This window comes from Acinonyx jubatus, chromosome B2 (genome assembly GCF_027475565.1).
Source record: "Acinonyx jubatus isolate Ajub_Pintada_27869175 chromosome B2, VMU_Ajub_asm_v1.0, whole genome shotgun sequence".
NCBI lineage: Eukaryota > Metazoa > Chordata > Mammalia > Carnivora > Felidae > Acinonyx > Acinonyx jubatus.
Window position 1 is genome coordinate 18,042,173 of NC_069385.1, and position 14,572 is coordinate 18,056,744.

The 14,572-nt window shown below is 44.2% G+C and overlaps 1 protein-coding gene across 18 annotated transcripts in view; it reads right to left on the minus strand.

Moving 5' to 3' along the window:
* Nucleotides 1-3,400: 3,400 nt before the first annotated feature.
* The window catches only part of LOC106965852 (sterile alpha motif domain-containing protein 5), a 949,459-nt gene continuing 938,287 nt past the window's right edge, over nt 3,401-14,572 (minus strand). For all 18 annotated transcript variants that reach the window (XM_053223339.1, XM_027056666.2, XM_053223344.1 and 15 more), the window contains 3 exons: nt 9,824-10,932; nt 8,410-8,541; nt 3,401-6,787 (listed from right to left, as the gene is read on the minus strand). In XM_053223339.1, the coding sequence (XP_053079314.1) occupies nt 6,524-6,787; nt 8,410-8,541; nt 9,824-10,932 (1,505 nt within the window). In that variant the 3' untranslated portion in view covers nt 3,401-6,523. The remainder of the gene's footprint in view (nt 6,788-8,409; nt 8,542-9,823; nt 10,933-14,572) is intronic.

The following is a 14,572-nucleotide window of genomic DNA, read 5'->3' on the forward strand; positions in this document are numbered from 1 at the left end:
AGCCTTGCCTGTACATATCTGTGAATACTGCTTCATTTGGAAGTTCAAAGTGGGAGGCTTTAGAGTTGGAATATTAGGAGTATTTGAGAAAAGATGTTTGGCCGGTGGCATAAGGAATCTAACAAAAGAAAGGCTGAACGAGCTGTGGAAAGGACAGGAGGGCCGCGGGTTCCTCCATCGCTGAGCTTCCTGGGCACCGCCATCAGATAGCTCAGTTCCAACCCTGTCATGTGTTGACACTCAACTCCAAAGCCCAGTCCTGTGGTCATGGAGGCTATGAGCTAGGAGCTCTGCTCACCACTCGGAGAGGCCTGGGGGACACCAGGACGAAAGGTTGCACCCGGATCCCTGGAAATGTGAGGATTGCCGTTGTCCCAAAGGAAATGCAGGAATTACCCCCAAAGGGGGGCTCTGGATGGGCCTGGAAAGCAGAGCACCAGCCTGCTGCAAACACGTTCAAGGGGAAGCTGCAGAGAAGCAAGGGATCCCAGGACCGGATCCTGAGCATGGGTAGGATTAGGCAGGTGGAGGGACGCCCCTCCAGTCATGCTGTTGTGAGGAGGGAATCGGAGGTGACGACATGGGGGAGTTTGCAAGTGTGCTGAAAGGAGGTCCGGAGAGGGGGGGCCCAGGACATGGCTTCCAAGTTTTTTATTAATTGGGGGAAAGGATCATCCAGTCAGGATGAGGGGTGAGTGGATCAGGAGGTGGGAGGGAGAGAATTTCTTGCTTATTTTCTCATGCTTTTCAAGACTTAGTGTGTTTGAGGGCCTAGTGCTCTTAGCACACAGGCACACAGTTATAAGCCACATCAACTGCCTCCTCTGACTTGTTTCTCTCCTTGACTGAGTCGGGTTTTCCTCTGGTTCCCACAGACCTCCGTACACATTTCGCTCATGGCTGTGACCTTCCTTATCTGTTACCCAGGTGTTGAGAATGCATGGGATGGCAGTAAAGGCCCATCAGCTGAGTCTTAACTGCCATGGTTCCCCTGCACATCCTGGAGTCCTTCCACACTTGTCTCCAACGTGGTTAGATTAGGACCTTCAGGTGCTTTTGCTCAAGGGCACGAGGACAGGCAGCTAAATTCCCTTTCTCTGGGGGTGGGGGTGAGGGGGTGAGTAGTGTTGGAGGGACTGGGGGAGGAATGGCGATGCTTGCCAATAAAGCTGCCCGCAATCCTGAGGGGAAGTCCAGACACCTACACCTGAGTATTCACCCTGCCTCTCACACATGGACGTGCACTCCAAGGAAGGACTGTGTACAGTGAGCTCTGAGTGGGTCCTCCCAGCTAAGAGTGAGAAAGCCGTCATTCCAAGGTTTCCAAAATGGCTTGTGCGGTTAAAGAATGACCATCATCCTTCTCTCCTTTCCCTAATCAAATGTATGTTGTTGTAACTTCTCTTTTTAAAAGTTTATCCCTTTATTGTGTGTGTGTGTGTGTGTGTGTGTGTGAGCGAGAAAGAGAGAGAGAGCGCGCGCGCATGTGAGCACGAGTGAGTATGAACAGGGGAGGGACAGAGAAAGCGGTAGACAGAGAATCCTAAGCGGGCTCCATGCTGTCGGCACACAGCTGGACGCGGGGCCTGAACCCACAAACTGTGGGATCGTGGCCTGAACCGAAATCAAGAGTCGGAAGCTTAACGGATGGACTGAGCCATGCAGGTGCCTGTTCTTTGTAACTTCTAAGTAAAAGCAACCCAAGTGTCCATATATGAAGTGCACTTAGAACAAACACCAAGAGTCGGGTCACGGTTTCTTAGGAATCAAGAAAGTATTTTCTTTGAATTGAACCGTTGAATCTTAGGAGTCAGTCTGAGAGAAGATTGGAGACTTATAGTTACTTAAAATAATTCAGCCCTTGAGATGTACCACCACACTAAGAATACATGAAATCTCCCCATTTGCAAAATGGATTAGGGGATAGAGCGTAAGACCCGGATTTAGAATTAAAACCTATCTTGGTAAAGCTTCCTTTAATGAAGTCTACCAGTGAATTTAAAATATTCTATCAAGGGGCGCCTGGGTGGCTCAGTTGAGCATCCGACTTCAGCTCAGGTTATGATCTCGTGGTTTGTGAGTTCAAACCCCGCATCGGGCTCGCTGTTGTCAGCACAGAGCCCACTTCAGATCCTCCTTCCCCCTCTCTCTCTGCCCCTCTTCCGCTCATGTGCTCTCTCTCAAAAATGATAAAAGAAGGTAATCTTTCCTATTCTCAATCCCATTCTGATGCATTTTCTCCAAAAAATTTGGCAATATTTCATCTTTCTGTTTTAAAAAAAAATTCTATCAAAATCTAAAATACATGTAATTTTAACACAGTTCCATGTGCTAAGTGATATTGGTACAAGGATATTCCTAGCAGCTCTTTAAAAAAAAACGTTTATTTTTGAGGGGGAGGGAGAGGCAGAGCAAGAGGGAGACACGGAATTCGAAGCAGGGTCCAGGCTCTGAGCTGTCAGCACAGAGCCCGAGGCGGGGCTCAAACCCACAAACTGTGAGATCATGACCTGAGCTGAAGTCGGATACTTAACTGAGTGAGCCACCCAGGCGCCCTCTAACAGCTTTTTTATAACAGCAAGATATTGTCCTTTCACAGAGTAGTGATTAAATTATTGGCATAACAGTATTATGTGGTCTTTAAGAGAATGGTGGGGTATTGACATGGAAAGATCTCCAACATACATTGAATGTAAAATCACGGTAAGGAAGTGTGAAGAATATAAGGTCATTCCTGTATGGAAAAATACATAGGCAGTTGTATTTGTAAATGTGTGGGCATTTCTGAAAAGATATGCACACACCGGTTATACGACTTACCTGCAAGGACGGAGATAGTGGCTGGGAGGAAAGGAGTGGGCGCTTTTTGTTTTTGTTTTTTTTTTTTTAATCTCAAGTATGGGTATCACCTATTCAAAATTTTATTACAAACAATGTCCTCCTAATAAAAAAAAATTTTATATCAATTGTGATACACCAATTTGAAACATGATTTTTGTCAGGTCAGTTTCTGGAATATCCATCCGAACCTAGATTTTTTTTTTCCTCCCTCAATGAAAGATTTGGGTTCTGTTACCACTTAGCTGTGTGATATTGGATGAGTCAACCACCTACGTGGACTCACTCTTCATTTGAAAATGATGGGCTTAGACTGTCGATGCCTTAAAAATTCTTTCTGGTCTAAGATGCTGTGGTTCTGGGATTTGATTATGCAATATTTGGGAGAGGCAGTACGTTAGCATATTGCAAAGAGAATGAGTGTGTGTGAGTTTTGTGATGTGGCAGAATTGTATACAATTGTTTTTACAATAGAGTTCATTCTTACACCACACATTTGTAAATTACCTTTCATTTCTACTCCGTTCATCTTTGAAATACCCAAGGAACAACAAGAGAGGCATAGTCAACTGACGAAATTTATTTATTTTTCCTAGGTACATAAGATGACATAATTATAGACAAGTTTGATACATAGGAAAACCCTTCTGTCCACCTTTCTCTTTGCTAAATGAATCATCACAATAGTTTTTACAATTTTTAAAACAATACACAGCTTTCCTGGGCTGAAGCAATCGCAAGGACATATCGGTACTGGTATATTACAGCTACTTACAATGTTTAAGAACAGCAATGGAGAAAAATAAGTTATTTAAATATTGATTTCATATACAGAAAGTGCAATGTTGTTAGTTGTTATATAACTTGCTTGACAGTTTCTTGCATTTCTCTATCAATTTAAAATCAAGGTAACTTGGACTCAGACTACTATATTTTCTGAAAATAATACAGTACACACAATGCAGCATTGACTTGGTGAACTGATTTCTTTTGCTGCAGTTATGAAAGCAAATTTTGCTATGTCAGGAACTGGTTTGCAATAGACTAGTAATTTCCAATTTCCCCCACACCGGGGATCAGGACAGAGAAAAGGGCTGCTAACAGAAGGCCATGAAAATGTATCTGATTCCTGGTTATCTGGGAATGTAAATAGTGGTTGGGGCTGGCCGCATTTCCTTCTAGACAGCTTTACAGTAAAAATTACACACAGCGGATGTGTAGCTACCTGAGCCAAACTGCCTTTCCAGGTTTCTTTTGTGCTTTCCAAAGACGACACTTTAAACCCTTCCTCAACATTCTGTACCAAGTGCAATTGATTAAAACCGGATATTGCTGGCGCCTAACACCTACCTACCTGTCTTCTGACACGCGGTCCCTAAACCACCTTAGTCAAATGTCACACACAAACATTCAGGCTTTTCTAGGATCAAATTAAAAGTTTAAAGCAAAAGACCAAACAAATACTAACAATAACAAAAAAAAAAATTTTTTTTTTTTAAAAGCACGATAAAGTAAAAATCTCAGACCCCTCAGGTTAGGAAGATCTTCCCACTGAAAATCATTCATGGTCCCTGAATTTGATTTTTCTACGCAAAGGCAATGATTTCCAAAGAAGAATGACAAAAATAGGGTTTGGCATTTTCAAGAACTCCAGAACATTCCCTTTTCTGGTGCCACTTTTACTTAAATGAAAATCTGACACTGAAAATGAACTAACACTGGGAAATTCACAGATGACCCCTCCTCCTCTGTTATCTGTTGTGTGACTTGTGTGTGGTCGGCTTACACTATGAGCAGGATCTCAGAATGTCATGCCGAGGCTCCGTGTCCCTGCACCTGTCTCCACCACAGCACAAGCGCTACAGTTCGACGGTATCGTCACATTCCACGTGGGCTGTGTGCACAACCCGAGATGGCAAAAATGGGCTGTTTTTCAGATCTCGGTAGAAAGTTGGCAGCTTTTAGCTTTTTATTCTGCATTTCCACAACTTTTTCACATGGCGTCTTGTAGAAGGTGAATACTATTGAAGAAACGTATTTTTTTTAAATGTATACCAAAGCGCGAAAAAAATATATAACCTGAGAACATCCTTTTCCTCAGAAACACGGATCCAAGTACATAGAGCAAATGCTGAAGATGGCTTTGTAATGAGTGAAGTTACCCCCCCCCCCCCCCCGGGGGAATCGTTTTAACGAGGAGATGAAATGTTTAAGAGCTTTTGATCAAGGCTTTGTCTTCAAAGTGTTTGTTGTCAATGATCACATTCAATGCTTAGAATAGTTCTCATGACTAAGAATGTGGAGGAAATTCATTTAGTAAGCGACGGAAACCTTAAATTAGTTGCCTAAATTTCTGTGTGCTAGAAAAGTCAGACACCAAACTAAAAGAGAACGGTAAATGCTCTAATCAGTAGGAAAACAACTGAAAATGGCAAATACTTAATACATGGCTAACGTGCTTTGTCTGGCTCCAGAATGAACTATTATTTGAATTAAAAGAATGATCTCAATAAAGGGAGGAAAACAGTACCTTAATTATAAAAGTAGAAAAAAAAAACCTTAAAAATCTCTTATAAACTACTTCCCTTTTAAAAGCATCTTTCTGAAATATTCAACCTTACGGTGGCTTTGCAAAGGTGACCTGTTAGCTGATGAGTGAATTCTGGAATGGTCGTGGTCGGGAGTCAAAGTCAATACTGCAGCATGGTGACCAACATCGTAAACAAAACAAAACTGATTTAAAATGAAGGTAGTTTCTATACACACGCGCTCACACACGGACACACATGCATGCACGCTCACATACACACCTGATCTGTGAGTTTCAGATAGCTTTTTACTGGATTTGTGGTTAGTTTAAAAACTGAAAGCCAACATGAAGTTTGTGCCTGACAAACACCCCTACAAATTAAGCCATGTTAGAGTGAGGCAATTAGAAAAGCCCTTTTTTTTTTTCTTTTTTTTCTTTTCTTTTTTTTCTTTTTTCTTTTTTTTTTTTTTTTGCTGAAAACATCTCTGGTATGTTAGATGGCAGTCTAGGCTGAAGATCTGGAACTATGGTTACAGGGTGGTGAACACCAGATAACTGCTTAAAAGCTTATATTAAGGCAAATAAAAGCTGATTGCTAGAAAGCAATTATTAAAATGTCTCTTGTTTACTGAAAGGAGAATAGGACTTTTTTTTTTTTCCTAATGCAGCCAGATTTTCTTACTTTTGAATAAACAAGCATAGTCAATGGCGTACAGTAACTCCTGGGTCTGTTACTTTGGCCTGGCCAATACCCGCCTGCCCTCAGGCATCCCGCAGGGTGACAGACAGCAAGGCAAGGGCATTCTCAGAAACGACAGCGGCTGCCCCCTCCCTCTGCCAGCACACCAAGACAGATTGGAGGCACAGCATGGGCGGCGAGCTGGCATCCTGGTTCTTTTGTGTTCTGAAAATAAAAGTTAGTGCTTGTCTTTTCTTTGGGGGAGTCAAAGAGAACCACACCAGTTTCCTCGAGGGGGGCTCTTCTGGAGAAGAGAGGGTCATCAGTCCTGTGCCGAGGTTTCGTGCTCCGGTCGGCCTTACACTGGGCCTTTCTTCTGGATCTGGTCTGCAGGTCCCAAGGAGGAGGGATTGCATTAGCATCCTAAGCACAGTGAAAGGGTGGCTCTTGTCCGGGGAGCTCCATGATGGGCCTGGCTACATGGCCTCGGGGCCTGGTGGCAGTTTGAAGAGTCTGGCTGCAGACACAAGCTTGCTTATGTGTCTCTCCTCTGTGATGCCGGCCTCCTGAAGGCAAGTGTGGGACAGAGAAGGCACTTGGCCCAATGTGCTGAACCCGGCTTCAGTGAGGGCGCTGGTATACATGGGCAGACCGATGGAAACCAGCCAATCTGACACAGACGAGACACATCCGGGAGAGAGGGGCTTTCTACAGATTTCTGTGAGTCCACCACTTGGGATCTGGATAAAGAAAGAAAGCAATTTTATAAAGACTTGACACAGGCTACTGGAGGGCTCTTATATACCTAAAAGGAACACTACTGAAATACTGCACTGCTAGATTATTGCAAAGTGATCCTGCTGTGAGGTGTCGAAGACCCAAGAGTAGCATCAAGAATTCTTTCTCAGCTTCTCGAAGGTGAGATCTGTCTTCAAAGAAGTGTTTGAGGTTCTACAAAGTATTTGGAATTAGATCTAACCCTAATTAACCTAACGTCCAAGTCTCCGATTTGTAAGCATTTCTATACCCTGCTATTTTGTCTTCTGGTGATGAGCTCTTCAGTGAAATCTCTAGGTGAATAAAGAGGCAGGCCTGTGCGGTAGTGTGACAAGTAAGATACTCAGTGTGTAGAGTTTTGTTTTGTTTTGTGTTTTTAAGAGTGCATGAGCAGGGGAGAGGGCCAGAGGGAGGGAGAGAATCTCAAGCAGGCTCCATGCTCAGTGCAGAGCCTGATGTGGGGCTCAATCCCACAACCCTGGGATCATGATCTGAGCCAAAATTATGGGTCAGATAGGGAACTGACTGAGCCACACAGGCGCCCAGGTAGAGATTTTATAAAACAGATGTTCCATGGTATTTTGAATCTACGTTAACCAGAAAATTAGATATATCATTAGTGTAGTTCTAAAAAACATAAAATGCAATAATACCAAGTGTTGGCTAGGGCAGGGAAATGGACATTTACAATTGACTTCTGGGAAGACCAAGTGCTACATCTTTTAGGAAGGTAGTTTTCTGACAAATGTGCAAATTCTTGAGATTTTGTGCAGGCTTCTACAAGCAAATGCTCTTGAAGGAATATATACTCAAATTGACCTTGAGAGTCTACAAAGACTTATATATTAAGGCTGTTGTTTGCTAAGTTATTTAATAAGTTGGGGAAAATTTAATTGTTGCAACCATTTGGGATTGGCTAAATGAGGGCACATTTACCTACTAGAACTATATTGATAATATAAAAGAATGTTTAGTAACAGATTCATGATCTGAGAACTGAACATCAGGTTTCAGAACTACACATTTACTATTGTATGTGCAGAGAAATAGCTAGACAGACCTTTAAAAACTTTTTCAGGGGTGCTAGGCAGCTCAGTCAGTTAAGCGTCTGATTTCAGCTCAGGTCACGATCTCACGGTTCGTGGGATCAAGCCCCACATCGGACTCTGCACTCGGCTCGGGATCATCTCTCTCCCTTTCTGTCCGCCCCTCCCCTATTTGCAAGGGTGAGCGCTCGCTCGCGCTCTCTCTCTCTCTCTCTCTCTCTCTCTCTCTCTCTCTCACTTGCTCTCTATCTCAAAATAGAAATAGATACAAATAGATAGTTAGAAATAGATATAAATTTAAAGACCTAAAAAAAAAAAACTTTCATAGTTCTGGGATTATGGCCAATTTTTTTCCTTTCCAAAACTGTATTTTGAAAACTTTACAGGCTGAATATTGCTTTCCCTCCAGGTGTCTCCTTTTGATAGCTGGAGGGAACCCTGGGCTACTCCGTGGCGGCCAGCACGCGCATCCCGAAGCGCCCTAACTCCGTGGACTTCCAAAGTTGAGCGAGGGGAGACCCCGGGTGCCGGCTGCTCACCGCCATGCGGTGCTGCTTCCGAAGCAGCTTCACGCGGATCTGGTCCATGTTGGTGGCAACTTCCCTCTCGGGCTGATCCAGGTCCTCTGCATATCGCTGCACCAGGGCTTCGGGAATCCCACAGCGGCCGTGCTGTGAGGGAGAGCAGAAATGTGGCGTCACGGGTGGCAACAAATTTCTTCTTCGACAGCAGCAAACACAAGACAAGGTAGGCTAAGACACCTACGGCTACTGGGATGTGTCACCAAAAGTGTTCACTTGAAGTGCATAGATTGAGAATCATGATGGGTGTTAGAACATGTTTACATCTTGATCTTTCGGGTACTGATGAGCTCTGAGGAAAAGGTTTTGAAACCTAAGAACATAATCGTCTTGTATCAGTTGGACCAGTGACCTCACCTCACTGTACTGGATCATTTTGCACCACATGCACTATTTCCTAAATGACAGGGGAAACGGGCAGACTTGTGCCCTACGGCAGGTAGTCTCACGTTTGCGGCCCGTCTATTTTATACCGCCAATCCCTAGGCGTGTACTGTAGACTCAAATTCTCACTCCTTTCCGTTCTAAGGGATTTTTATTCACTAAATATCGAGGAGGAGGAGTAAGATCATACTGTAAGGCATTTGTGGTGAAAAGAAGTTTATAACAAGGCCTCCCAGGGATATACTATAACAAAATATGCATTTCTAGGAAAAATGTACAGCTATATCTATCATCATTGGTCTCCAAAATTGTTTTGGTATTGGTAGATCTACTCTTTCTTTCTTCTTTTTTTTTTTTTTCCCAAATAAGCAACGTGCTTTCAATGAAAGGAGTTTAAATGAGTTTTCTCAGTGCTTTTGGTACAGCAGGATATTTCATATAATCATTCCTCCTCTGTTAACTATACAGATAACTGTACAATATAATTACATCTGAAAAGGGTTCTACAATTTTCAGTGTGCTCACATTTATTTGCTCCTAATAGTCCCTGTAGAAAAGGTAGTTACACAGGTTATTATGAATCTCATTTTACAGATAGGAAATGAAGTGGGTACGTGTTCACGTCTAAAAAGATACATGTTCAGTAAGACCCAGAGACTGCACTTCAGGTCTGTCCGCTAAAGCAGCCCTTTCTGGAACCAGTTCTAGTATTCCTCGATAGTTGTTCCTGCAAAAATCTAGCCGCCAAAAATCGAAACCAAGCAAAAGGAGGGAAGGGAAGACAGAAGAAAGGTCCAAGGCCGTATTTGCGTCGGCTCCCGTTCGGCGCATCGCCTGGCGCCTGGCAGCAGAGGGGCCCCGCTCGGGCCCATGCACCCCCGCGGCGAGCACGGCCCCTGCCACCAGGCCGGCGTCAGGGGCAGCTGTGGTGCTCCTCTTACCTGGCTGCCTGACTTAAAACAGCAGAGGCCCGTGAGGCCTCGGGTACCTTATCAGAGTACGGCTCCTCAGTGAGATCGATGCCTTCAGCTCGCAACTTGTTCTCAGTGAGTGTTTCCAGGTCCACTCCCCGGGCGCAGGAGGTCTTTCTGGTCAGAGCTGGGCCCAGCTTCACGCCATGCTCCTGGAGGCTGGCGCTCTCCGGGAGCTCTGAGAGCCAGGGCGGCGGCCTCGAGCTGGGTGGGCTGCCGGGCTCCTGTGCCGAGGGAGGCCTAGGAGCCTGAGGTGAGTGACAGTCACTGGGGCTGCCTTTTTTAGCGGGCAGGCTTGGTGCGTCGGGACCGGGAGGGCCGGGGTGGAGTCCGTTGGCCAGGCGTTCTCGGCTTTTCTTGGCGGGAACAGGTGGAGGCTGGGAGGGATGTCTGGCCTGCGTTCTTGCCTCGGGGCCCCTCTGCTCGGCATCTAGGCCTTCTTTGGTGCCCGCGGGATGATGCGTTCCTTCAGACTCGAGTCCTTTCCTGTGACCCTCGAGAGGTGTCCTTGTTAAACCGTGTTTAACTCCAGAAGGCTGAGCATCATAGTTTTTGGGCAAACACGGAGGAGGTGATGTGCCACGGGAGGAGGCCGCTATGGAACCATCTAGTTTCTTAGCTGTCTTCTGAGGTTCAGAAAATCTCTTGCTTTGGGTCAGTAGCAGTGCATTGTCAACAGCAGGATCTCGTTTGGGGCTTTGAACCTTTGTGATGGAGGGGGTTGTCTTTTGTGGCACTTGTGGTACAATCTGAGGGGAGGGTTCTGTCACCTCGCCGGGCACATCCTTCTCAGCAGCAGGCTCTCCTTGAAGGTCGTCCAGGGAATGGGATCTGGGCCAAGTTTCCACGGGCTGGGGGCCCTCCAGGGTCTCACAGCTCCGACAGATGGAAACGGGCAGGCTTCTTCGGTTTTTGTTCAGACCAGTCACACATGGCTGGTCACAGCACTTGGAGGTGTGAGGGGCGAGACTGCTGCCCAGCCTGCCTTCCTCCCCGGGCTTCAGCGCATCCCCGGACTTTGTTAAAGGCAGGGTTGGGTAGTTGCCCAGCTGATTCCTGTTGAAGGACTTAAAGCTGGACTCCACTGACGACTTGACAGAGAGAAGGCCGGTCTTCCGAGTCTTGCCTGTGAGACAGGGGAATATTTTACAATCGTTTTAAAAAAACAAACCAGTCAAACTCGGGTGAAGTTGTGCTGACATAACTGAAATCCCCATGTCCTGTCTCCCTGTTGAATTATACTAAGGATATGAGATCACCACTTAGGACTTTGGGTGATATAGGGTTATTATGGCCCCATTTTTATTTTTAGAAAGAAGTTTTAGACTTATTAATGGACTCGTGGAGACCGAAACTAAATGTTAGGAGGGAAAAAAATAGGCTGTGTCAGACAGTAAAATCAATCTAGGCCTCATGTTTGTTCCTAGCTGCGGTCAGTGTAAAAGAAGGTTGATTGTACCCCACTTAGAAACCACAGGATGGGATTTCTGTTTCGGGAGGACAGCTTCCTAAGGCCAGGGTTGCAAAGGGCAGCTAGACTGAATTCTATAAATGGTGCCCCCTAAGGTTCACTGGTGACCAGGGAATTCTCAAAGTGCACTTTCCCCTAAGCACTCCCCTCTGGTTTGTTCACGTGCGCGAACTATGTATCCAGTATCCTGTGTGTGAACAGTCAACCAAACTTGGCACAAATAAGCAAAGAAGCTTAAAAAAAAATAAGTAAAGAAGCTTGTGTGAGTATTTTGCTTGCAATGATCTGTAAAACACTGATACAGTTCTAATTTCAAATGGAAGCAACAGCCCTGATTAAAATCAGTTGCCAGGCTTATAATTTAACAATCAGTCAGACATCATCTAATTTGACAACTGTTAATTGATATCAACTGCTAGTATTGCTTGATGAGCTTCACTGAGAATTTACTATCTGTGGTCAGGCCCTGTGCTAAATCGTTTTCATCAGTACTTTTAACACCACCCCTCCCGCCCTGCCCCGCCCCAATTAGGTGTCCTTTGCTATATTTTGGTTAATACTGTGTTTGATGTGTGCTTTGACACTGGGCTGAGATGCCTGAGAGGAATACCCAGATGATCCTAGTATTTCAGGCTGACAGAAAAAGATAAAAATTTTAAACCCATGTCACATTTGGAAGGGACAAAGAAATGGCTGGCTGTAATCGTCAAAAGACGACTATGTTCTAACAAAAAGCTTTCTTCCCAGTCTGTTGTTTCAATAGACGTTTCTAATAAAATATTTTAATTTAGAATTTTGACCTCTCCCGCTTAAGCAGTCTCAGCCTTTCAATAAGAAAGCAGCAAGGAGAGGGGCGCCTGGGTGGCTCAGTCGGTTAAGACATCGGCTCAGGTCATGATCTTTCAGTCCTTGAATTTGAGCCCCATGTCGGGCTCTGTGCTGGCAGCTCAGAGCCTGGAGCCTGTTTTAGATTCTGTGTCTCCCTCTCTCTCTGACCCTCCCCCGTTCATGCTCTGTCTCTCTCTGTCTCAAAAATAAATAAACATTAAAAAAATTTTTTTAAATAAAAAATAAAGCAGCAAGGAGAAATCAGGGGGTGGATGGATTCAGGTGGGTACAAGAAACACATTCTCTGATAAAGCCTCCGTGTGCATGCTGTACAAGTGAGGGAAAAGGGACAAGAAAAGGCCAGCACACTGTGACGATTACTACTGGTTTGGCCATTATCAGCAGTGAAAACCAGATTCCTTCCAGGATTTCAGTTTTCTAACTGCAAACTGATAATAGTAAATGGATGATGTCAGGCAGAACTCCAGCACTAAGACTGATGGATAAGAACAGGAGCCGTCTCAATAAGACTTACAATGGTCCCATCCTTTTAAATCAGACACAAATCAACAGGGGAAGTATTTTGCAGTTGGCAAAACAGAGGCAGGGTCAAATGGCACCTTATGCATAATGTGAGGGCTTTGACCCCATCCACCTGTGTGTTAGCAACATGCTAAGCACTAGAAGTCATTATTTCGTTGTTACATGGAGACTGTTAGCTCAGTGTTACTCCTGAATATGCTGAATATCACAGATAAAATTGAAAAGGGAAATACTTCTTCAGAAAGCCTATCCTGCTAAACATGAAGTGTAAAAATCAGTTAAAACTGAAAAATTCTTAAAACTGTTTTAGTATATGGGGTGCCTGGGTGGCTCAGTCAGTTATCGTCCAACTCTTGATTTCCGCTGAGGTCATGATCCCAGGGTCATGGGATCGAGTGCCATATTGGGCTCTGTGCTGATCATGGAGCCTGCTTGGGATTCTCTCTCTCCCTCTCCCCCTCCCTTGCTCACTTGCACACACACACTCTCTTAAAAAACAAAACAAAACCCGAAACCAAAAAAAAAAAAAAGTTTTAGTATAAATTTTAGAAATAAGGCTTTCCTTCCCTCTAACTGTTAATATAAACTATATGTGTAAATTACACTTCCACACATTCTACTTCTGTTGGAAAGATCCCCGAATTCACCTGGAGTGAAGTTTGCCAGTGTCTACACTGGCAGGTAACATCCGATTCTTTTAAGCATTAAGTCTGCCGATGTTATCTGTGAAATCCTTACCATCCAAAGCAGTTCGGAGAATTAATTTCCTGAAAATGTTGAAAATGTCTGGATGTGGAAAGGTTATTAACAGGAGAGAAAAACCTTCAGGAACCACAGGAGGACGTAGGCGTTTGTTGGAACTCGGGAGTCACTGTGCTCCAGCACTCCAGCTGAGCAGTGCAGGCACAGTGAACACACAGTGTTCTAGTAGTTTCAGGTATACAATGATTTACTGATTGCATATATTTCTCAGGGCTCATCAAGTGTGTTCTTAATCCCCTTTATCTATTTTACCCCCCACCCACCTCCCTGCTGTCCTCTGGATCTGTCCCTTTGTTCGTTTTGTTTCTTAAATTCCACATATGAGTGAAATCATACGGTATTTGTCTTTTCTCTGATTTATTTCACTGGCATCATACACTCTCGATCCATTCGTGATGTGCAAGTGGCAAGATTTTTTTCTTTTTTATGGCTGAGTAATATTGCGTTGTGCATACATACCACATCTTCTTTATCCATCTATCAGTGGACATGGGTCGCTTCCTTATCTTGGCTATTGTAAATAATGCTGCAATAAACAGGAGTATGTGTATCTTTTCAAATGAGCGTTTTCACTTTCTTGGGTAAATACCCAGTGGTGAAATTACTGGATCCTATGCTAATTCTATTTTTAATTTTTTGAGAAACCTCCATACTGTTTCCCACAGTGACTGTACCCGTCTCTATTCCCACCAACAGTATGCAGCTTCCTTCTTCTCCCCATCCTTGCCAGCACTTGTTATTTCTTGTCTTTTTGATCGTAGCCATTCTGACAGGTGTAAATTGGGATCTCGTGATTTTGACTTGTATTTTCCTGATTAGTGGTGTTGAGCATCTTTTCATGTGTCTGCTGGCCAACCGGATGTCTTTTTAGAAAATGTCTATTTAGGGGCTCTCTGCCCATTATTTTTTTGGTGTTGAGTGAAGTTTGGCGTTTCTATAGTTTGGATTTTAACCCCTAATTGGATATATCATCTGCAAATATCTTCTACCATTCTGCCTTTTGTTGATGGTTTCCCTTATTGTGTAAAAGAATTTTATTTTGGTATAGTCTTAATAGTTTAATTTTGCTTTTGTTTGCCTTGCCTCAGGAGACCTATCTAGAAAAATATTTCTACGGCCACTGGCAGAGAACTTACTGTCTGTGCTTTCTTTGAGGAATTTT